A 25,575-nucleotide genomic window follows, 5' to 3' on the forward strand; every position below is an offset into this window, starting at 1 on the left:
GAAAAGGAGAATTTAGAAAATCCCCAATCAACTAGTACAGTAATAGTGATCCTTCCTGACACAAGATCCTCCCAGTTTCCTGTTATTTTACCTTCATGATTAGAACTGACCATCTGTTTAATTTAAACTGTTAGAGAAAGTGATGGCTATGCAGAACTAAAAGTTTAAAAGTGACTAAATTTAGGAAACACTATGTGCAAACACTGATACATTATTTTAGAATTAAGATTACTTATGTTACAACATGAATTTACCATCCAGCCTTTACCAGGGAAGGAAAGCAACCATTTATTTTGGATAAAAATACAAAAAAGGTAATACTGGCTTCTTTTAGAACCAAATATGCTTCAAAGGTTTTATTATCCATAATGATCTAAACTGTTTCTAAGATTCAGCAAAAAAGTAAAACTAAGATTCAATTTTCCTGTGTTTTGTTTTTCTTTAACATTTGGCTTTGCCTTTTTACCTTGTTTCTCCTTACTAAATTCATCTTTAATTTTGATCCACATTTGGTTTTTAAAAAGTTTGTAATTATAAAAGTACAGCTACCAATACCATTACATTTAAGACTGGTTTCAAATAAATTTAGGTTACCCAAAGTACCACATTTTCAGACATTATAAACGTGTTTCATGTACTCTTTTCTTAGAGCTGAATGCAAGGAATGTGAACTGATAAACTAGGGTAGAATATTATTTGACTTTAAAGATTATGCTGAATATAAGCATTACTGCCAAACCGGAAATTTGAAGTTATTATAATATCCCAGGCTCCTTGATGAAAGATAACATGGAAGGTTATCATGAACTTAATGCTCTTCAGTGAAACATGAGTTTCATAGCGTAACATTAATTGCTGAGGTAATCAAAATAAACTTCTGTGTATTTTCTCTGCCTCTTATTCTGTATTATCATATACTGTTCAAGTGTTTATAAACAAGTCATTTGCTCAGCTTCTGGAAATGTTGAGGTGTGTTTGGATGGAGAAGGCTGCATGACTTTTGTTTTTCCCTTTTTGCAAAACTAAATAAAGACAAACTGTTAAACATGAATTATGTTCACTAGGATAATCACTACACACTTTTGGTTTTAATCACACTTTTAACTCAATTTGGAGCCCTGGTGGCACAGTGGTTCAGAGCTCGGCTGCTAACCAAAAGGTCGGCAGTTCAAACCCACCAGCCACTCCTTGAAAACTCTATGGGGCAGTTCTACTCTGTCCTATAGGGTTGCTATAAGTTGGAATCGACTGGATATCAACAGGTTTGGTTTTGGTTTTTGATAACTCAGTTTGTTTGAAAAGTAACACTGTATGTAAACAAGTTTGAGTGTCACAGAGTAACTCTTTGAACCCCTAGAAAAACTATAATAAGTAGGGTCTGGAAGGGTAACATTCCATACTGAGAGGTGGTTTCCTCTGGTGATATAGGAAAGAGGACTAGGGTTTGGGTGTGAGAGGATCAAAGGGGACTTTAGCCTTATTTATAATGTATTTTTTAAACAGAATGTGTAAATTGTGTTATCTGGGTAACTTTTTAAAAAGCAGAGGAACAAGTATAAAATGCATTCAAATATTAGTATTTTCTAAAGCATTTGTTACTTCTGGTTTGAAAAAGGACAGTTTTATTTTTTATCTGATCATCATAAAACTCTTTGCACTTCAGCAAGATCATCTTGGAATTGTTTTGAGAGCCAAAACACAATGAAGTAAAACAAATTCTTTATCCTAGGACCAAACTACACCTGTGCACAGAAATGTAGATTTAATGAAGCTAAACAAAAAGATAAATCATCAGCCCTAAAGCTTCTCTTATATAACCTATGGAGAAAAATCGTTTGATCATTTGTTAATAACAAGGACCCAAAAGAACATTGAACATGTGTCATATTAAATGCTGTTAATGTTTGGTGGTTTCAAATCCTCTTCAAGTAAATCCAGTCACTTCAGTAATAATCTCTCAATCATGCCAAGTTAGCCATTGGTCAGCATTCCCAAATAACTCGTGGCATAAACAAAAACAATATAAAAATCAAGGCACTGTAATTACTCTTCCCCAAATATATAGAGCAGACCACGCAAAGCATGCTATCCCAAACTCCTCAGTATTCTACAACATAGAATTAGAAAACTAACATTTATTGGTAGATTTGAAAGTATAATACAGGTTTCCAAAAATGTGGCAGTGAGAATACCAGCATAAAAAAGAGAAATTTGTGCTAAAAACAACCTGAATTCATCATTGGCAATATTACATAATAATCAAGGCCCTCACATACTGATGATTTCCACTTTGTCTATACTGCCAACTTCCCATGCATCGAAAACAAAACTAATATCATCAAACTTGGGAAGCATAAAGTACTTCATGAATTTTAAGATCATAATATTAGGAAATTTTGAGAGATTTGCAAAATATATCCTAATCACCCATGTGTACAATCTCATTTCTAGTCATTTTTGCAGTGACCATTAGAACAGATTTACAAGTTTATATAGCAGGGCATCTGGGTTCAACACAAAATTATTACAAACTTTAGGCAAATACATGTTTCATAAGACACTACTAACACTTAAAGGAATTAAATAAAATTCCAAAACTTGGAAAGCAAATAAAGACAAGACAACTAAGAAGCATTTTCCACCATTTACTCTTGTTATCAAAAATAGTTCAACTCTTCTTGCAAAACAAAAACAGAATAGTACATATTGGACACATACATCACATTTTTCTTCCTATGGCTTTAGCCCACCCCCACCCCACCGAAAGAGACAAAGTGGGAAAAAAAAAACAAAAAAAAAAACCCAACAACAAAAACAACTCTACCTGACCACATTCACAGAAAATGACACCAGGATACACTACAAAACAGAAGGAGGTGTCATCTGCTCTGTGTCCAAAGGTTTTCGTCTCCATTTCTTGTACTAGGTGAGTAACCATCATTGAACATGCTGTGTGCCAACTCAAAACATAACTTCAACATATGTCATATCTCACTAGAGTTGGTGAATGTAGTGGAAATTGGAAACTTTCCAGCAGTATTTTTAAGTAAGCACTGTTAAAGCAGCATCTCTGAATTCGCCGGATCATTTTTTTATAACCTAGTCAGTCCTTGTTTTATTTGGGCTGTGCTCTTTGAAGCAACTGACTAGATTTCCCTTCAACAGAATGTTCGTGACTCATTTGCCTTCCCCATAAAAATTAAAGGGAAGAAGGTCATCATGGGAACATAGTTTGTGCTTTACATGGAAAAGAGCATTCTAAAGAAAATCCCCTTAACTTCAAACCTACCTAAATGCACAGGCATCATAAAAAGGCATTTTTATTAGGCTCCTATAAAGAAGCTTTCATAATGAATAGCACCCTTAAAAAAAAAAAAAAATTAGGAGCATATTCAAAATAAAATCTGTGCCAAACTATTAAAGGAAACAAAAATTGAAGAAGTGGCCAATAGCAATAAGTATAATGCATAAATCTGGATAAGTTTGGGGGCATTATTCCAAAAATTATTTTAAATAAATCCCAATTTCTAAGTAAAACATTTTTATAATTCTTTCAAATTCTGTCATATACTATATAGTCCAATTACCTTCAGAATAAAACTGCTTTTCTCCACTTCATTTAACCAATTAGGATATTGCTCAAAGTGAAGGATTTAGAATTTTTCCTAGAAATAAATCAGACTTAACTAAAAAAAGAACTCAACTGAGAAGAGTTTTGTAGCATAAACAGCTAAACATCTGCAGTCTGACAGAAGTTCAGTTTGTTCACTTTTTTTAAAAGATATCTTAAAAATTCTAACGAGGGGCAAATTTTCTTTCATAATACTGCTGATTTAAGAACTGCTACATACACCACGTAGCCAATTTTCATGATCAGAAATAGTATATGTCAGTACAAAAGTTGAACTGGACACATCAGCTTTCCAACAGGAGAAATATCAATGGCATCTGAAGGCAGCACTGAGTCTCCTGAATAAACTAATGGCTACTTTTCCACAAAAAATTAGCACAATCTTTATGGACTGACTAGATACCACTTCCTTACATTTAATCATAAACTTTGATTATGCACAAAGCATGACCATAAACAATGAGGTTAATGTTATTTTCCTTGCCAAAGTTCATTTTGTATAAATCAGTTGCATCAGCATTTGTTCTCAAACTATGAGGTTCTGTAAGAACAAAAGACATATAGTTGTAGGGTTACTCCTCCATTATCTGCAAACTATTTCCCCGACACTAACACATATAACTTAGCAATGAAAACACTTGATACAAGTGATCTATATGCAGGAGCTCCGGCAAGTTAAACCAACAGAACCATAGCTGCCGTAAAACTGTAGCTATTTCCCTACCAGAGGCAGGTCTAAAGACCCACTGATTTAACAGTCAAATCTCATGTCGATAGCTTCATCCAAACTTTTATCATCATGTGTACTGGCAGCTAAAAACGTCGTTACTGGGGACCCTGTGACATTAATTACACTGGTGCTTGTACTAGCATTGCGCACTGCAATGCTAGTCACGTTAATGCCCAAAGTGAGCCTGGTCTGCTCCAAGGCCTTTTCTGGCACAGCAAATGCCTCCAGCTTCTTCTCCCCGTTGGCCATATAGGAGTTTTGGCAGCCACGACATATACAATCTAAGCAGGCTTTGCGGTTAGAGTAGCAAGGGCAGCGTTGGCCGCGGCATGTAAGAACACTTGGATTTTGAGTAGCACGCCCACATTTACACCCTTTCTTTTCCTGGGGTTTTTTGTACACAGTCTTGGTAGGACATCCTGGCACAAAATGATGACTAGGAATCTTTTCCTTTACCGCTTTATCTTTTTTTAGAATACCTGGCTTGGTTTTAGAGTGAGATTTCTTGGATCCATGTTCATGACTCTTTTTCATGCTTTTAGTCGACAAAAGTACAGTTTTACTTATTTTGGGTGTCGTGCCTCCATTCGGAACAGTTGCTATAGGTTGAAGAGAGATTTTACTCTCCCGTTTCACTGTCACGGGAGCAGATGCCCCCAATGTTGGGCCTCGGATAATCGTAGAAATTGGAAGTGGCTGAACTTTCTCACTGTCGCTTTCTGATCTGGATCTTTTTCTATTCAATTTTGCTACCTTCGGAGTTGCTGCTGTACATGATAACCCATGAAGTGCAGGACTGGTGGACATGAAAACATTATGGCTAAGAGATTGGGAAGAAAGCTGCAGAAAAGGTCCATTGGATACAGTGGCTTCCAAGTTGGGCTGCAAATTAGGGCAACAAACCTCTGTATTTGAAACTGTTTCTAAGCTGCGGAGTACTTCTTCAACACTCAGTAACAGAGAGTCACCAGGTTTTATGTCTTCACTGAAACTGCAGATATCAATGCCTGTGGAGCACAAGTCAGTGGCTACCGTGTCACAGACAGGTTGCAGGCTCTCAGATAGATCCTCAGTTTTTATGTCAACAGTGTTACATACATCAATTGTATTTGAATGTTCAGGTGAAGGAATATTTATACCAAATCTATCTATTGAAAGCCCATTATAAGTAGGCAAACCATTGATAACAGAACTGCCAATAGCAATGCTGAGGGTGCTTTCAGATATTGGAGATAAACTAGCTTGAGGATCAGTCGTAGGTTCTGAGGTTGAAGGTAAAGGGGAATGTGTCAAACACAAAGTAAAGGATGAATCTGAGGGTTTTTCTGTCTCCTCACAAAACAATGATCCATCATTAAGCAAAGCCAAAATATCAGAAGAACAGTCGACTGCTTCTATTATATCTCGTGCCAATGTAGTCTGTGTTATATATTCACATAATTTTTTGTAGCAGTTCACTAGAATGCTTAACTGCTTGTTTTCCTCAAATTGCTCATAGTCTTTGCACCAGCTACATGAAGGTTTCATCATCATTTTCTTGCCTTTACAAGTTTTGCAGACATAGTGTTGGCAGGTGGAGTTGGTGGGTGCAATAGGGTCTTGTAGCAAATGTCCTAAAGGGGGAGAAAGGAGGAAAGCAAAAATTTTAATAAAACAAACATACACTTTCATATACTGGAATTAAGATAAGATTATAAGTAACATATCAAAATTGAGATTGATTAAACTCACCAGACCAGATAACAAAAAACATATAAGGAACAGAAAAATACTCAATTGCGCATTTCATTTCCATGCCATATTCCCCATTCCTTTAACTCAAATAGGGAGAATCTGCAGTGTTCTGTTCTGGGGCTGCTCCCATTCTCCACTTGCCTTAGCTCCATCAGCGTTGCCCTGTGAGGAGTGACACCTGCTGTAGTAGAAGAGGGCTCACTCTTTGTCGTGCAGTTAGTGACATCCAAGGCTCAGGGGCATCATCACTCAAAGTGACTTCTCAGAGGATGGCCAGCTGAGGACCTACTTCAGCTCTCACTAACCTATGTGAGACAGAGAGGCCCCAAACTTCACACACTCTTGGCCTACCTTGAGGCTCTGTGAAGCACACAGGAGACCAGCAGAAAGTAAACCCAGTACAGAGATGAAACTACCTTAAATTTGTGCTTTCTTAACTACAAACACTTCCATTTGACAGAGAACCAAATAGAACAACCTCTTTGGTTGTAGAGACATGCCTTAGATTCAAAGACGTAGTTTAAAGGGGTGAAAAAAGATACACCCTGTAATCATAAGAGCTGTTGTGACTATATTAATATCAAACAAAATAAACTTTAAACAACTATTATTAGAGACAAAAAAAAATTTCCTAAATCAATATATCAGAAGAATAATACAATTACATACACATCTAACACCAGAGCCACGAAACATACGAAGCCCAGAATGGAAAAGAAAAATTGGCAATTTAACAAGTATAGCTTGACATTTTAATATCTCACTCTCCATAACTGATAGAACCAGAGAGAAAATTAGCAAAGATAAAAGACTTGAACAACACTATTACCCAATTCAATTAAATGACAGAGCAATTCCATCCAGCTCTACAAATTACATATTCTTATCTAGCACACAAGAAATATTCTCTAAAATAGATCACATAGTAGGCTGTAAAACAAATTTCAGTAAACTTAAGAATTTAAATCATACAAAGAATGTTCTCCGACTACAAGACAATTAAATTAGAAATCAAGAAAATCCCCAAATACTTAGAAATTAAACAACATAAATCTAAATAACCCAAATAAGTCAAGAAGAAATCACAGGGAAATTAAACATTTTGAACTGAATGAAAATGAAAACACGACATATCAAAATTTAAGGAATACCGCTACAACAGTGCTTAGAGGGAAATTTATAGCTTTGAAAGTTGATACCAGGAAAGGTCTTGAATCAATAACCTAAGCTTTCAACTTAATAAAAAAGAACAAACTAAACCAAACTAAGCAATAAGAAAAAAATATGTAAGATTACAGCAAAAACCAATAAAAGAGACATCAGAAAAATCAAAGAAATAAATAAATAAAACCAAAACCAGTTCTTCAAAACCTTAGCTAGAATGTCCACCAAAAAAAGAGAAAATACAAATTATCAAAATCAGGAATAAAAAAGATCAGGACATCACTAGTACCCTACAAAAATTTAAAGTGTTAGAAAAAAATACGACAAACAACTTGAGGCTTAAATGAAATGAATTTCTAGAAAGACACAAATTACCACAACTGACTCTAGAGAAAATCTAAAGACCTGAACAAACCTATAACAAGAAATTAAAATAGTAACTGAAAACCTTCCACAAAAGAAATCCCCGTGGCTAAACAGTTTCACTGGTAAATTCTAACGACTAATTTAAAAAGAAAGAACCTAAAATTGATGAGGAGAAAGCACTTCCAAACTCACTCCGTAAGACCAATCTTAACCCTGGTATCAGGGTCAGACACTAGAAAACACAGACCAAACCTTCACAAACATACACACAAAAATCCTTAACAAAACACTGAACAGAACCCAGAAACACATAATCCAACATGCATTCACAATAAAAAAAATCTCAAGAGGAATTTTTCCAACCTGACAGTGGGCAGCTACATCCAAACCATACTTATGCTGACACACTGAATGCTCCCCGCTCTCCTCTCCCCACCCCCACCCCCACAGTTCTGGAACAAAGAAAAGTATGCGAGTTTCCACCATTTCTATTCAACATCGTACCAGAGGCTAGTGCAATAAGGTCAAAAAAAGAAGAAATGTATCTAGATTGAAAAGGAAAAAGTAAAACTCATTTAGTAACAGAGCACATGACCCTATAGGTATAAAACCCTAAGAAATACATACAATACTCAAAAACCCTACTAGAACTAATAAAGAAATTTACCAAACTCCCAGAAACAAGCTCAATATTTTTAAAAAAATCAATTGTATTTCTATAAACTAGCAATAACAGAAATTCAGGTTTTAAAAATTCCATTTACAATAGCATCAAAAAGAATATACTAAAGGTAAACTTAACAAAAGTACAAGATTAGACAAAATAAACTTAAAGCGAAGATCTATTGTAAGAAAAAAGAGCATCATATAAAGATTAATAGGCCAATTCATCAAGAAAATGTAACAATTATAACTACAGATACACCTAAACATCACAGCCCCAAAATATATGAAGCCAATACTAACAGAATTGAAGGATAAAACAAACACACAGTGATAGCTGGAGAATTCAATACACCACTTTCAATAACAGAACACCTAAAAAAACATAAATAAGGAAATAAAAGATTTGAACAACACTATAAACTAAACCAAACAGACATACACAGACTACCCAGCAAGAGCATAATATACGTTCTTCCCCACTACGGATCACTCTCCAGGACAGACCATATGCCAGGTGATGAAACAAGTCTCCATTAATTTAAAAAGATTAAAATCCTACAAAGGATCTTCTCCAACCACAATAGACTGAAACTAGAAATTAGTAACAGAAGTACAACTGAAAAACAACCAATAGGTCAAGGAAAAAAATCAAAGAAATCAGAAAATACAACATTTGAAAAATATAATCAATGTCATTAATTGTACATGTCAAAATTGTTGAACTGCTGTATCTTCTGCTGCGTATAGTCTCAAAAACAACAAAAAATGAATAAGGAGCAACAATCTACCATAGGGGGAAAACATCAGAAAATACAAGAAAATGAATAAAAACGAAAGCACAACATACCAAAACTTACGGGATGCAATAAAGGCAGTGCTCAGAGCGAATGCCTATATTAAAAAAAATTATAATAATCTAACTTTACAACTTGAGGAACTGGGAAAAAAAGAGCAAACTAAGCCCAATGTTATTAGAAGAAAGCAAATAAAGATGAGAGCAGAAATAAATAAACAACAGAAAATAACAGAGAATCAACAAATCCAGTAGTTTTTTTTTTTTTTTTGAAAGCTCAATAAAGTCGACAAACCTTTAACTAGACTGACAAAGAAAAAAGGAGATGCAAATATCTAAAATCAGAAAGTGGGAACATTACAACCAACCTTATACATATAAAAGGATCATAAGAAAATAATTTATACACCAACAAATTAGATGAAACGCACAAATTCTTAGGAACATATTGTCTTAGTTATTTACTGCTGCTAGAAATACCACAAGTGGATGGCTCTAGGAATTCAGGGGGCCTGCTCCGGGTGAAGGCTTTCTCTCTGTCAGTCTGGGGTAAGGTCCTTGTCATCAATCTTCCCCAGTCAAGGAGCTTCTCAGCGCAGGTACCCTGGGTATTGCACTATTCTCCTGCCTCTTGTTTCTTGATGGCATGAGGTCCCATGTCTCTCCGCTCACTTCTCTCTTTTATATCTCAAAAGAGATGGACTCAAAACACAACTCAATCTTGTAGATTGAGTCCTGCCTCGTTAACACAGCTGCCGCTAATCCCACCTCATTAACACCATAGAGGTAGGATTTACAACACATAGGAAAATCACATCCAATGAAAAATGGTGAACAATCACACAACACTGGGAAACAGGGACTAGCCAAGTTGACACACATTTTGGGGGGGACATGATTCAATCCGTAACACACATAAGATCTCAACAGACCCATAACAAGTGAAGAGACTGAATCTAGTCAAAAACCTTCCCAAAAGAGAAAATCCCAGGACCAGATGGCTTCACTGGGCAATTTTACCAAACATTTGAAACAAAATATAAAAATACCAATGTTTCTCAAACTCTTAAAAAGACAAAACAGAGAACATTTCCTAACTCATTCTATGAGGCCAGCACTACTCTGATTATCAAAGCCAAACAAAGATACCACAAGAAAAGAAAACTACTATCCCTTATGAATACAGATGCAAAAATTTTCAACAATACTATCAAACCTAATCCAACACCATATTAAAAGGATCAGACACCAATGACGAAGTGGGATTTATTTCAGGAATGCCAAGGGTGATTCAACATTAGAAAATCAATCACTGAAATACACATTAATAGAACAAACAAGAAGAACTACGAGATAATGTGAATGGACAAAGACATTTGACAAAATCCAACACCCTTTCATAAAAACACTCAAGAAATTAAGAAGAAAAACTCCTTCATCTGATAAAGGACATCTATGGAAAATCCACAGCTAACATCCTATTCAATGGAGAAAGACTGGGAGCTTTCCCCTTAAGAACAGGTGATCCAAGCTATAACAATATTGGCCTGCAGCAACAAAGGAAGGAAGAGACCCAGGAATCCAAAAAGGAAGTGGTCAGCAGGTCTAACTGCCTCCATGAACTACTACGTCTACTGCCATGAGACCAGAAAAAATGGGTAGTGCCCAGCTACAAATTAGTGAACATTTTGATCAGGGACCCAATGAACGGATCTTGATCAAAAGAAGGAAAATTGTAGAAAAGAACTTCAAATTCTTATGGGAAACCAGGTTTACTGGGTATACTGCAACTGGAGAAACCCCTAAATCCATTCCCTGGAAATAACTTTTAAACCCTGAAGCAAAACTATCCTATGAAGTCATCTTTAAACTACAGTTCAGCTTGATAATGTTTGCCTTTAGACTGGAAAAGAAGTAAAATTATCTCTATTCATGATGATATGATCCTATACACAGAAAATTCCAGAGTCCACAAGAAAACTTCTAAAGCTAATATGAAATTTAGCAAAATTGCAAGATACCGTCAACAAACAAAAATCAGCTGGGTTCCTATATACCAGCAATGAGAAATCTGGAAGGGAAATTAGGGAAACAATTCCATTTACGACAGCATCTAAAAGAATAAATTACCTAGGAATACATCTAACCAAGAACATGAAAGACTTATACAGCGAAAACTATAATACACTGCTGAAAGAGATTAAAGACTTAAATAAATAGAAAACCGTTCCATGTTCATGGATTGAAAACGCTTAGTATTATTAAGATGTCACCACTATCCAAAGCAATCTACAGAGTCAATCTACAGATACCATGCAATCTGAATCAAAATCCCAACAGTCTTCTTTACAGAAAAACAAATCACACATCCTCATTTTAAAATGTACTGTGCAGCTACAGTAATCAAAACAACCTGGTACTGATATAAAAACAGACACACAGGCCAATGGAATAGAATTTGAGAATCCAGAAATAAACCAACACATCTATGGTCAACTAATTTTTGACAAGGGGGCTAAGTCCATTTGATAGGGGAAAGAAGACTCTCTTCAATAAATGGTGCTGGGAAAATTGGATTTCCACATGCAGAAAAATGAAACAGAATCCATGCCTCACATCATACACAAAAACAAATTTAAAATGGATTAAGGACCTAAATGTACAAAAATCATAAAATCCTTAGAACAAGCAGCAGGAGCAATGCTGTCAGGCCTAGCGTTCAACATGGATTATCGAATATACTAACAAAAGCACAAACAGCAAAAGACAAAATAAATAAATTGGACCTCATAAAAATTAAAGACTTTTGTTCATCAAAAGACCTTACAAGAAAAGTGAATAGACAAGCTACCAACTGGGAGATTATCTTTGGAAACCATATATCCGACAAGAATCTAATAGCCAATATAAACTCTGACAACACCAAAAAAATAATCCAAACATAAAATGGGCAAAGGACTTCAATAAACATTTCACCAAAGACATTCAAATGGCCACCAAACACAGGAATAAATGCTCAGCATCAGCCATCACAGAGATGCAAATCAAAACCACAATGAAATACAACTACACTAGGACGGCTAAGATAAAGTAACAAATGTTGGCAAGAATATGGGGAAACTGGAACCCTTATCCACTGCTGGTGGGAATGCAAAATGGTATAGCCATTGTGGAAAACAGAGTGGTGGTTCCTCAAAAAACCAAAAATAGAACTACCATATGATCAGCCAATTCCACTCCGAGATACATATATGTCCAAAAGACTTGAAAACAAAGACTAAAACAGAGAGTTTTACACCAAGGTTCACTGCAGCACTACTCAAAACAGCCAAAAGGTGAAAACAACCTAAATGCCCATCGACAGATGAATGCATAAACAAAATGTGGTACATACATACAATGAAATACTAGTCGGCCAGGAGGAGAAATGAAGTCTTGATGCATGGTACAGTATGGATGGAGCTTGGAAATAGTATGCTGAGCAAAATGAGCCAATCACAAAAGAATACTGTATGACCTCACTTATATAAAAAAAAACAAAAAAAGGCAAACATATAGAAAACAGTGTTTATTAGTACTTACCAGGAGCGTGAGAGAAAAGGAGGGTTAACAGTGATTAAAAAAAAAAAATTGCTTTAAGGGTATGGTTGCACAGCTGATTAACATAATTGCCATCAATAAGTTGTATACCTATAAAAGCTGAAACCGCAAAAATTAGGTGTACTTACAACAATAACAATAAATAGCTGCTGAGGCTGCTTGTGTACAACCAAACACCTCATGGGATTTGGTTCCTTGGTTTGGAAGTTTAGGGTCATGGTTTCATGGGACATCCCAGTTAATTGGCCTAGTAATGTGTTTAGTGCTTCTGTTCTGCCTCCTAGTTTGTTGCACAGTGCCGGCAGTCTTAAAAGCTTGCAAGCAGCCATTCTAGACACAACAATTGGTTGCTATTCACCTGGAGTAACAGGAAGGAAAGTCAGGTACAGGAGAAGAATATATAATGTATGGCTAAGTGCCTCCATGAACAACTGCCTTCTCTGCCATGAGACCAGAGCTGGATGGTGCCCAGCTACTATTAGTGAATATTTTGATCAAAGATTCCACAGAAGAATCCTGACTAATAGAGGAGAATTATAGAATAGAATTTCAAATTCTCATGGACTCTAGACTTCCCAGAGCCATGGAAGGTGGATGAACCCCTGAAACTATTTCCCTGAGATTATCTTTAAACCTTAAACCAAAAATATTCCCTGAAGTCTTCCTAAAACCAAACAAAAGCTTAGCTTAACTAGTAAAAAATGTCTGCTTTGGGCATTATGCTCTTTTAAGAAAACTAACAACAGCAACTCGAAAGATTAGACAAGATACCTTAGAGGCAGTGAGTTTAAGTTAATGGCAGAAAAACAACTCAGAAAAAGATGAGAACAATTGCACAACTTGAAGAATGTAACCAATGTCACTGAATTGTACATGCAGAAACTGTTGAATTAGTGTTGTTTTACCAAGTATATTCTCAACAATTTTTTTTTAAATCTGCAAAAAAAAATAAGGCAAAGTGAACAAACTAGTGATTATAAAACAAAAAAAAGAATGGTTGCTTTGAGCATTCTCTTTTCAAGAATTATGTACAAGAAATCAGAGAAGCCCTGGCGGTGCAGTGGTTAAGTGCTCATCTGCTAACTGAAAGGTGAATGACTTGAACCTACCAGCTCCTCCGCAGGAGAAAACATGTGGCAATCTGCTTCCATAGATTACAGCCTTTGCAATCATATGGGGCAATTCTAACCTGTCCTATGGGGTTACTATGAGTCGGGCTCAACTCGACAGCAATGGGTTTGTATGAGATCAAATTGACAACAGTAACGCTGAAGGACAGATGAGAACTTTAAGGGGCAGAAAGTATAAGTAACAGTCATTAAACAATATGGGCAGAGACAGTGAAAATGGTGACACAATATAAACTATATAACCACTGTCAATGAAGGATACATATAAAATGTGATGAATGGGTTTATGTTTTTTTGTGTATATTTTCCACCAAAAAAAAAGTCTGCTCTCACTACTGACACTCAAGATTGTACTGCAAGTTCTAGCCAGAGTAATTAAGCAAGAAGTAGTAAAAGTTACCTAAATTGGGAAAGAAGAAGTAAAACTATCCCTATTAGCAGATGACATGATTCTGTATATAGAAAACCTCCAAGAATCCACAAGAAAACTACTAGAGATAATAAATTAATTCTGCAAAGCTGCAAGGTACAATGTCAACAAAAATGAGTTGTGTTTCTATACACCAGCAATGAGAAATGTGAGAAGGGAATTAAGAAAACAATTCCATTTACACCACCATCTAAAAGAATAAAATGCTTAGAAATACATTCAACCAGAGAGACAAAAGACATGTATACTGAAAACTACAAAACCCCGCTGAAAAAGATTCAAGAAGATCTAAATAAACAGAAAAGCATTCCATCTTCATGGATTGGAAAACTTAATACAGGTAGTCCCCAACTTATGACATATTCAAGTTATGATGAACCGCACCTGCGGCCATGTTTTCTGGTTCACTTACTGTTAATAATACATACTACATACAATGTTGCAGTGCATACTTTGCTGATGTTATCATTCTCAAATATTCACTCGCAGATGTTCAAAGATTAGATTCATAAAGATAATATGGGACTGCCCAAAAAAAACCAAATCAAACCAATTGCCATCAAGAGGATTCTGACTGATGACGCTTGCATGTGTGTCAGGCTAGAACTGTACTCCACAGGGTTTTTTTTAATCCAACCAGGGATGTAAAAGACCTATACAAAGAAAACTACAAAACACTACTGCATGAAACCCAAAGGGATCTACATAAATGGAAAAACATACCATGCTCATGGACAGGCAGACTCAACATTGTGAAAATGACAATTCTACCCAAAGCAATTTACAAATACAACGCAATCACGATCCAAATACCAATGACATTCTTCAAAAAGATGGAAAAACTAATCATTAAGTTCATATGGAAAGGGAAGAAGCCCCAAATAAGTAAAGGACTACTGAAGAAGAATAAAGTTGGAGGACTCACACTACCTGACCTTAGAACCTACTTTACATCCATGGTAGTCAAAACAGCCTGGTATTGGTACAAAGACAGATACACTGATCAGTGGAACAGAATTGAGAAGCCAGATGTAAATCCATCCACCTACGGTCACCTGATCTTCGACAAGGGCCTAAAGTCCATCAAATGGGGAAAAAGTCTTTTTAATAAATGGTACTGGCAAAACTGGATATCCACTTGCGACAAAAATAAAACAGGACCCATACCTCACACCATATACAAAAACTAATTCAAAAAAGATCAAAAACCCAAATATAAAGCCAAAAACTATAAAGTTCATAGAAGAAAAAAATTGGACAAACACTACAGGCCTTAATACACGGCATTAACGGGATATAAAACCATAACCATCAACACACAAACCCCAGAAGATAAGCTAGATAACTGAGATCTTCTAAAAATCAAACACCTATGCTCTTCAAAAGACTTCACCAAAAGAGCAAAAAGAGAACCTACAGACTGGAAAAAAAATTTTGGGCAGTACAAGTCAGACAAAGGTTTAATCGCCATAATCTACCAAAAAAATCCAACACCTCTACAACAAAAAGATAAATAATCGTATTAAAAAATGAGTAAAGAAAATGAGCAGACACTTCACCAAGGAAGACATTCAAGCAGCCGACACACGAGGAAATGCTCGTGCTCACTAGCCATTAGAGAATGCAAATTAAAACCACAATGAGATACCACCTCACCCCGGCATTACTGGCACGAATCAAAAACACTGGAAATAACAAATGTTGGAGAGGCTGCAGGAAGATCGAACTCTTATGCACTGCTGGTGGGAATGCAAAATGATACAACCATTTTGGAAAATGATATGGCGCTTCCTTAGAAAGCTAGAAACAGAAATACCATACAATCCAGCAATCCCACTCCTAGGAATATATCCTAAAGAAATGAGAGCTGTCACGTGAATAGACATATGCACACCCATGTTCATAGAAGCATTGGTCACAATAGCAAAAAGATGGAAACGACCTAGATACCCATCAACAGATGAATGGATAAACTATGGTACATACACATAATGGTATACTACACAACGCTAAAGAACAAGGATCAATCTGCGAAACACCTCGTAAAATGGATGAAACTGGAGAACACTATGCTGAGTGAAATAAGTCAATCACAAAAGGACAAATACTGTAGGAGACCTTGTGATGGTTAAGACTGTGTGTCAACTTGACAACAGTAACGCTGAACGACGGATGAGAACTTCAAGGGGCAGAATCACTCCCATGATTGAATATACCGTGAGTAGCCAATCACCTTGGAGATGTGGCCCGCATCTGTATATAAGCAGATGTTCTCACTTTTTGCTCTCTCTGGATCCTGCGGCTGCTTCCTGTTGTCTCATCTCCAGTTCTTGGGACTTGAGCTGTCGGCTTATCTGCCAAACCTGGGATTCGTTGATCTGCACAGCCTGTGAGCGGGAGCCCTGCTCTCCGACCTGCCCATCTTGGGCTTGCCAGATTCTGCAGCTGTGTAACTTGGGAGAGGCCTCTACCCTGATCCACAGACTTGGGACGTTCTAGCCTCTACAATCACGTGAGCTGTTTCCTTGATATGATCTTTTTCTATATATATATTTATACACTTTACTAGTTTTACTTTTCTAGAGAACCCAGCCTAAAACAGACCTCTATTGTAAAAACTCACGAAAAAATTTACAAACAAAAAGTAACAATCTTTGTTGGTTAGGAGGCATAGGAGGAGTGCAGACAAAATATTAAATAGACAATAGATAACTAGTATCTTTGGTAAAGAGTGAGACAGTACACAATACTGGGGAAGCCAGCACAACTTGTACAAGGTCACTGAAGCTCCACAGATACATACAAACTCCCTGAGAGACTGAACTGGTGGACAGAGGGCTCTGGGGACCATGGTCTCGGGGAACATCTAGCTCAATTGGCATAACACAGTTTATAAAGACAATGTTCTACATTCTACTTTGGTTGAGTAGCGTCTGGGGTCTTAAAAGCCTGTGAGCAGCCATCTAAGATACTCCACTGGTCTCACCCCTTCGGTAGCAAGGGAGAACGAAGAGAACAGGATTACAAGGAAAAGATTACTCCAAAGGACTAATGAACCACAGCTACCAAGGCCTCCACCAGACTTACTCCAGTACAACTAGATGGTGCCTGGCTACCACCACTGAGTGCTCTGACTGGGATCACAACAGAGGATTCTGGACAGAGCTGGAGAAGGATGTAGAACAAAATTCTAACACACAAAGACCAGATTTACTGGCCTGAAAGAGACTGGAGAAACTCCAAGAGTATGGCTCCCAGACACCCTTTTAGCTCAGTGGTGAAGTCACTTCTGAGGCTCACTGTTCAGCCGGGGATTGGTCAGCCCCATAAAACAAAATGGGACTAACGAGGCACAGCCGTCCAGGGACAAGAACTAGAAGGCAGAAGAAGACAGGAAAGCTGGTGACAGGGAACCCAAGATTGAGTAAGAACAGTGTTGACATGTAGTGGGGTTAACCACTGTCAAAGGGCAACACGTGTACTCTTTAATGAGAAAATATTTTGTTCTGTAAACCTTCATCTAAAGTGAGAATAGCAGCACAACTGGAAGAACGTAATCAATGTCACTGAATTGGGCATGAAGTATTTTTTGAAATGGTGTATCTTTGACTATGTTTATTTCCACCAACAAAAATAAAAAGGTCGAGAAGAGAGAGTGTTGACATGTCGTACGATTGTTAACCAATGTCATGAAACAATATGTGTACTATTTAACGAGAAACTATTTGTTCTGCAAACCTTCACCTAACCTACATTAAAAAAAGAAACAGAGAATAGCAGCACAACTGGAAAAACGTAATCAATGTCACTTAATTGTGCATGCAGAAATTTCTGAAATGGTGTATCTTTGACTATATATAGTTCCACCAAAAAAAAAAAAAAAAAAAAGGTGGAGAACGGAGAGTGTTGACATGTCATGGGGTTGTTAACCAATGTCATAAAACAATATGTGTACTGTTTAATGCGAAACTATTCTATAAATCTTCACCTAAAGTACAGTAAAAAAATAAAAACGCTTTGCACATTCTTCTATTATAACACATTTTGTCTTACTCAAGTCCATAAACTTATTTATCCCTTTATCTTTAAACCAGTATCTAAAAAAAGTAGTACGAAGGGATTATAAAACGAACATTGAAGTTGGGAGTGACCTTGGAAATCAATTTGTTTGATGGCCTCATTTTAACCAAGACTGACTTTCATAAGATTATATAGCTACTTACTGGCAATGAGAACAGAAGCTGAGCCTACTAATTCCCAGCTTACTATTCTTTCCACTTACCCAGTACTTTCCCTACTTCTGCTATTAAGTCCGTGGCATCCACTGAGACAATTTTAGTTTCTTTCCACTTTACAAAGGAGTCCTTGAATGGCGCAAACAGTTAATCACTTGGTTGGCAGTTTAAACCCACCCAGAGGCACCTTGGGAGACAGGTGTGGCAATCTGCTTCCGAAAGGTCACAGCCTTGAAAACCCTACACAGCAATTCTGCTCTGCACACATGGGGTCACCGTGAGTCAGAATCAACTTGATGGCAACTAACCACCACCACACTTATCAAAGAGAATGATCACTGAAACTAGGCCAGGGCAGAATCAATAAGCCACAAGACATAAAACCTTTTTTGGGAAGAACAAAAACAGGTACTGGCAATATGGATAGTGACTAGGGCAGAAGAGTAAAAGGAAGAAGATGCATGTTAAACACCAGCTCTGTGAAATTCAGGAAATACTTGCTGTGCAGAAACTGCAGCCACAAGAATCCTTGGCTGGATTCTCTATACAACGACCTCATTTTTTAAAGTGAATCTTAAATGTTTTCAAGTCAACATTCATACTATAAAGCAGTGCACTATCTTCTCTGTAAAAAGATTCCAACAAAAATAAATTTCAGCCTACACATCAGTCTAAGAATTCAGAGCATCAGAAACGCTAACTAAAGACCGTCTGTATATATTTATATTAAACTCATATGATTAGACTGAGCTGGTTTTCCTAAGTGCTATCACCTCAGACGGCGTTATTCACTTATAAAACCGAGATTTTTTCCCACTAGTAGCAATAAATGGATGCCAGTCAACCCAAATATATACAAATACCCAATTCTCCCCCCTTGTGATGTGAGTATAACTATACTGAATCTGAGTCATGATCCATTCAGCCTAGACTCGGTCTCCATTGGCAATATCAAGACATAAAGAATGGGAGAACACGCTTTTCTAACTGATGTCAAAGGTCTGAGATAGGGCCTGAACAATAATCCTTCTATAACCCAATCCACTGATCTAAATATCCTCATTCTCCAACTTTTCCAAATGAAGAGTTAATTGTTCAGGCTTTTTTCACTTAAACCATTTCTCCTATCAAATCACTTAGGCAAATAATTCCCAGGGGCCCAGCTATTTGGCAAGCACTGTCCTAGAGCCTGCCACACCATCATTTAACAATGCACACTAACACCTTTTATCCTCTACAGCTGAATCTCTGAATTACAGCACCAAAATTAAAGATACAGAATATGCTTCACAATAACTAGAAATGTATTTGAATACATATACACACAAACACTCTGAACTCACCCGAAAAAAAAAAAAAGACTACACCATAAAAAGATCGTATATATCACTGAGCAAATGAGCACTAACGAATTCACTCTTCTTGGACAACTGAAAGTCTGAAGTTCTCTTCTTTTTAAAGCATATTTTTAGTCTTGCAAAACCTATGCCCAATATAGTTTTGTAGGCATATGTTTAGATTTAAACCTCTTTAAAAATCTTTTCATTAGGCAAAACGCAGGAATATTATTAGGGCCAGTATAAAAAGTAATAAGCTCAAGTGAAAGAAATTAGAGACCAGACAATCCTCTTAAAACAACACCATTTCCCACTCAGTGGGGCTTGCTAGTCAAGGTCGATTTTTCTTAAGTTTTTGACTGAAAGACACTTAAAATCTGTTCTTTTAAACTTTTCCACACAGTTTATTTTAGTAGCAAGCCAAAGAGCAAATGCATGCTCAGAAAATCAACAAGTCCGTATGACAAATTATTGAAGAAATTATTTATTCCCTAAATATTCAAACAGTTATGCCCAAACTATTGATAGTCCCTTTAAATGTTCCTAGTCACCTAGACTTCATAGTCTTAAAAATGGTTCTTAAAAACTATTGGCATTATAAAACGATATGTGTACTGTGTAATGAGAAACTATTTGTTCTGTAAATCTTCACCCAAAGTACAATTAAAAAAAAAAAAAACCATTGGCATAAATAACGAGTATGCCAGAAAAAAAAATGAGCGCTGGTGGCCAAAAAAATAAGCATTTTAATTAAAAACAGGGAGAAGGACAACGGGACTAAAGCAAAACCACAGAAGTTTCCTAGACACATCAAAATATTTTGAGGGACCGAGTAGCTGAGGTTGCAGGCTGGGGACATCTAGGTCAACTGGAATAACACAGGTCATAAAATGTTCTACACGTTCCACTTTGGTGAGTAGCATGTGGGATCTTATAAGCTTCTAAGCAATCATCTGAGATATATCTATTGGTCCCACCCTGTCCAGAGCAAGAAAAATGAAGAAAACCAAAGACACAAAAAAAAGTCAGCTCAAAGGACTAAAGGACCACATGAACCAGAGACTCTACCAGCCTGAGACCAGAAGAACTAGATACTGCCTGGCTACCAACAACAAGCACTCTGATAGGAATCACAACAGAGAGTCTCGGACGGAATAGGAGAAAAATGTAGAAGACAATTCAAATTCACAAAAAAACACCAGACTTACTGGTCTGACAGAGACTGGAGGAACCCCCGAAACTATGACCCCTGGACACTCTGCTAACCCAGAAGTGAAACCATTCTTGAAGCCCACTTTTCAGACAAAAACAAAACAGGCCTAAAAAAAAACTAACCGTGGGGAACATGCTTTTTAAATCAAATATATGAGACAAAATGGGCAACTCCAGTCCAAAAGCAAGAGAGAAGGCAGGAAGGGACAGGAACTGGACAAATGGACACAGGGAACCCAGGGTGGAGTGGGGGAGCTGCTGTCACATTGTGGGGATTGCAACCACTATCACAAAACATTATGTGTATACATTTTTAAATCAGAAATTAACTTGAGCTGGAAACTTTCACCTAAAGCACAATAAATTTTTTTTTAAATAAAAAGAAAATATTACATTAGTCACTAAAAATCGTGATATGTTGTTGCTGTTGTTAGGTGCTGCCAAGTCAGTTCCGATTCACAGCAACTCTACATACCACAGAATGAAACATTGCCAGTGCTGTGCCATCTTCACAGTTGTTGCTACATTTGAGCCCACTGTTGCAGCCACTGTGTCAACCCTTTTGTTAAGGGTCTTCCTCTTTTTCGCTGACCCTCTACCAAGCATGATGTCCTTCTCCAGGGACTGGTCCCTCCTGATAACATGTCCAAAATATGTAAGACAAAGTCTCGCCATCCTTGCTTCTACGGAGCGTTGTCCCTGTACTTCTTCCAAGACAGATTTGTTCCTTCTTCTGGCAGTCTACGGTACATTCAATACTCGTCATCAACACCGTAATTCAAATGTATCGATTCTTCTTTGGTCTGTCTTATTATCCAGCTTTCTCACGTATATGATGCAACTGAAAATACAGCTTGAGGCCTCAAAGTGATATACATGTTTTTTAATACTTTAAAGAGATCTTTTGCAGATTTACCTCATGCAATATGTGGTTTGATTTCTTAAATGCTTCTCTCCATGGGCGTTGACTGTGGATCCAAGTAAAATGAATCCTTCAAAATTTCAATTTTTCCTCCGCTTATAATGATGTTGCTTATTGGTCCAGTTAAGATTTTTAAGTTAAGATGTAATCTATACTGAAAGCTGTAATCTTTCATCTTTATCAGTTAACTGCTTCAAGTCCTCCTTCAGCAAAAAGGTTGTGTCATCTGCATATCAAAGGTTGTTAATGAGTATGCCTCCAATCCTGATGCCGTGTCTTCTTCATACAGTCCAGTTTCTATCTGCTCAGCATACAGATTTAATAAGTATCATGAAAGGACACAACCCTGAAGCACACCTTTCCTGATTTTAAACCATGCAGCATCCCCTTGTTCTGTTTGAACAACGACCTCTTGGTGTGTGTTCAGGTTCCTCATGAGCACAATTAAGTGTTCTGGAATCCAATTCTTCATAATGTTATCTATAATTCACTATGATCCACACAACTGAATGCCTTTGCATAATCAATAAAACACAGGTGAACATCTTTCTGGTATTCTCTGCTGTCAGCCAAGATCCATCTGACAACAACAATATCCCTCATTCTACATCCTCTTCTAAATCCAGCTTGAATTTCTGGTAGTTCCCTATTAATGTACTGATGCAACCATTTTTAAATTATGTTCAGCAAAATTTTAGTTGCATGTGCTATTAATGATATTGTTTAATAATTTCCACATTCTATTGGATCATCTTTTTTTGGAACGGGTACAAATATGGATCTCTTCCAGTTGGTTGGCCAGGTGGCTATCTTCTAAATTTCTTGGCATAGACGAGCGAGCACTTCCAGCATTGTATCCGCGTGTTGTAACATCTCAAGTGGTATTTTGTCAATTTCTGAGCCTGTTTCTTGCCAATGACTTTAGTGGAGCTTGAACTTCTTCAATACTACTGCTTCTTGATCATATGCTACTTTCTGAAATGACTGAACACTGATCAGTTCTTTTTGGTACAGAGACTCTATGTATTCCTTCCAGCTTCTTTTGACACCTCCTGCATCATTCAATATTCTGTCCTTAAAAATCTTTGAATATTGCAACTTGAGGCTTAACTTTCTCTTCAGTTCTTTCAGCTTGAGAAACACCAAGCATGTTCTTCCTTTTTAGTTTTAATTATAATACTTTGTCTTCTCAAGCAGCCCTTTGAAATCTTCTGCTCAGCTCTTTTACTTCATCGTTTCTTCCGTTCACTATAGCTACTCTGTGTTCAAGAGTATGTTTCGGAGTCTCTTGCGACCTGATTTTGGTCTTGGTGATATAAAGTGGGATATTTTCACCAAATAACTAAAGTTTACTACACTACCTCACTTTAAAATAAGTACTACTATATTGGGAGATCAGTGATAGCTAAACATGTATGCCAATTTTACAGGAGAGTGAGGGTGAAATAAATCCACAAAATCTGTGTTTCCAGTTTGGGAAAAAGAATACAACTAGTCTGCAAAGAAATGAAAAAGAACAGTTAAACACTGCAATTTTAAATGTATGAATCCTACTCAAATTGTGCTCTTTACTGAGCATCTAAATGATTAAGTTTCAGAGTTTAACTTGTATTTCTTTGGTTAACATAAAACTATTACGTACTACTCAAAACCATCTATAAATCTAATGCAATCCCCATAAAATTCCAGCAGCCTTCTTAGCAAAAATGGAAAAGTTAATAATGTAGCTTTTATATGGAAGCACAAGGGACCCCAAATAGCTAACGCAATCTTGGAGAAGATCAGAGTAGGAGAACTCACACTTACTGATTTCAAAGCATACTATAGTAATTAAGCCACAGTAACCCAAACAGTCTGGTACTGGTAAAATAGCAGACACAGATCAATAGAATAGAATGTCCCGAAACAAATCCATACATCTTTGGTCAACAGAACGTTGACAAGGATGCTAAAGCCAATCAATGGGGATGGACGGGTCTCTTCAATAAATGGTGACAGGAAAACTGAACCTCCACATGCAGAAGAATGTATCGTAGGCTCATCCCTCACATCATACACAAAAATCAGTTCAGGTCTTAAAAGCTTGTAAGTGGCCATCCAAGGCACAATTGATCTCTATTCACCTGGAGCAACAGAGGAGAAGAGGAGTCAGGAATAGAGAAGGATATGGAATATGTGGCTAATTGCTTCCATGAACAACGACCTCCTTTGCCATGAGACCAGAAGAACTGGATGGTGCCCAGATACCATTATTGAACATTTTGATCAAAGACTCCATAGGAGAATCCTAATCAAAAAGGGGAAAGGTCAGAATAAAATTTCAAATTCTCACAGTCTCCATACTTCCTGGAGCCATGAAGGTTGAATGAACCCCTGGAAACTACTGCCCTGACATAATCTTTAAACCTTAAACCAAAAATATCCCCCGAAGTCTTCACAAAACCAACCAACAGCTCAGCTTAACTAATAAAAAAAGGTCTGCCTTGAGCGTTATGCTCTTTTAAGAACTATCCACATGGGATCAAACTGACAACAGCAACTCAAAAGATTAGACAGAAACCTTAGGGGGCAGTGAATCTAAACGGGGAAGGAACGACTCAAAAAAGAGGATGAGAATGGTTGCACAAATCGAAGAATGTAATTAATGTCACTAAATGATACATGCAGATACTAGAATCGGTGTATGTTTTGTTGTGTATATTCTCAACAAAATAATTTCTAAGAAATCAATACAAAATGGATTAATGCTAAAACCAAAACCATGAAATTCTTAGAAAAAAATATAGGGGTGTGACCCCAAGATGGAGGGGCTTTGCCAATCATCTCTAATTCAGAATTCTGACAAGAGGACCCCTAAACATGCTGTCTGCTTATTTGCCTAAAGAGTTTGTTCCAGTTACTATGGCTGCATAACAAATTATTTCAAAACTTAGTAGAGTAAAATAGCAATTTAGTAAGTTCATAGATTGTGTTTTTCAGGAATTTCAGACAGAGCATGGTGGGTTCAGCTTGCCTCTGCTCTATACTGTCTGGAGCCTTAGCTGGAAAGCTGAGGACTGGAATCATCTAAAGGTGCATTCACTCACGTATCTGGCCATTATCTTGGCCATCACCTGGAGGCCTCAGTTCCTCTTCACTTAGGCTTCTCTACGTGGCGTTTTTGCAAAAAAAACTATGTGGCTTCGACACAATAAAACATCACAGGATGTCAAAGGGCAAGCATCCTGAGGGAGAGAGATGTCAGCTATATCCTTTCTATGAACTACCGAACCTTAGACGTCAATAGCAACGCTTTAGTTGTATTCTACCGGTGTTAGTGGGTACAAACTCCTGCCCAGATTCAAGCTGAGGGAATAGAGACCACACCTCTTGGTAGGAGGAATAACTACATGCTAAAGAGCATGTGGAACCAGAAATATTGTTATGGTCATTTTTGGAAAATACAATTTTCCACAAATCCCTAGAGAGTCCACAGGACAAATATCTGCAGGGCTGTTTTCTGTCCCTCTCCTTCCCTTTCCTATGCTGTTCATATTTTTGTGGTTTCTTGAATAGAGAAAGGCAAACAACTAAGCAGTAAGCCTTGTCTCTGATTAAAGAAATTATGAAGATTAACTGTTTTCAA

General features: G+C 37.1%; 1 protein-coding gene across 2 annotated transcripts in view; it reads right to left on the minus strand.

The window, feature by feature from the left end:
• Positions 1-2,799: 2,799 nt before the first annotated feature.
• The window catches only part of MSL2 (MSL complex subunit 2), a 39,947-nt gene continuing 17,171 nt past the window's right edge, over positions 2,800-25,575 (minus strand). The window contains exons 1-2 of one of the 2 annotated variants that reach the window (XM_023735980.1): positions 6,237-7,420; positions 2,802-5,974 (exon numbers count right to left, since the gene is read on the minus strand). In XM_023735980.1, the coding sequence (XP_023591748.1) occupies positions 4,383-5,894 (1,512 nt within the window). In that variant the 5' untranslated portion in view covers positions 5,895-5,974; positions 6,237-7,420 and the 3' untranslated portion in view covers positions 2,802-4,382. Of the gene's footprint in view, positions 5,975-6,236; positions 7,421-25,575 lie in introns of those variants that run through there. The other variant, XM_004381426.3, reaches the window with a different exon arrangement.

Source organism: Trichechus manatus, unplaced genomic scaffold, assembly GCF_000243295.1.
Source record: "Trichechus manatus latirostris isolate Lorelei unplaced genomic scaffold, TriManLat1.0 scaffold00084, whole genome shotgun sequence".
Lineage (NCBI taxonomy): Eukaryota > Metazoa > Chordata > Mammalia > Sirenia > Trichechidae > Trichechus > Trichechus manatus.